Here is a 340-nt window from a genome sequence, read left to right on the forward strand (position 1 = left end):
GGCGGCGGGGGCGCGGGCGGCGGCGGCGGCGGCGGCCCCGGCGCGGGGGTCGCGCCCGGGCTTTCCCCTGGCCGCCCGCCGCCCCCGCGCGCGTCCATGGCGAGGCGGCGCCGGGCAGTGCGGAGCGGAGCCGCCGCCGCCGCCGCCGCCGGCCCGAGCCCGAGGGAGGGGGGAGGCGGGGGTAGGGCGGGGCGGAGCCGCGAGGGGCGGAGCCGGGGCCGCGGGGGAGGGGAGGGGGCGGGAGCCCCTCCTCTGCCCGCGCACACTCCCGGCGCGCTCCGCACGGGTCCCGCGCCCGGGAAACTGAGGCCGCTGGCTCTGGGACGGCCCAAGGTCACGC

The 340-nt window shown here is 86.2% G+C and overlaps 1 protein-coding gene across 1 annotated transcript in view; it reads right to left on the minus strand.

Moving 5' to 3' along the window:
- Positions 1–142, minus strand: part of HCN2 (hyperpolarization activated cyclic nucleotide gated potassium and sodium channel 2) — a 23554-nt gene extending 23412 nt beyond the window's left edge. The window contains 1 exon segment of the mRNA XM_007460418.1: positions 1–142. This exon segment is cut by the window's left edge and continues 10 nt beyond it. Coding sequence (XP_007460480.1) covers positions 1–98 — 98 coding nt within the window. The 5' untranslated portion in view covers positions 99–142.
- Positions 143–340: the final 198 nt, after the last annotated feature.

This window comes from Lipotes vexillifer, unplaced genomic scaffold (genome assembly GCF_000442215.2).
Source record: "Lipotes vexillifer unplaced genomic scaffold, Lipotes_vexillifer_v1.1 scaffold225, whole genome shotgun sequence".
NCBI lineage: Eukaryota > Metazoa > Chordata > Mammalia > Artiodactyla > Lipotidae > Lipotes > Lipotes vexillifer.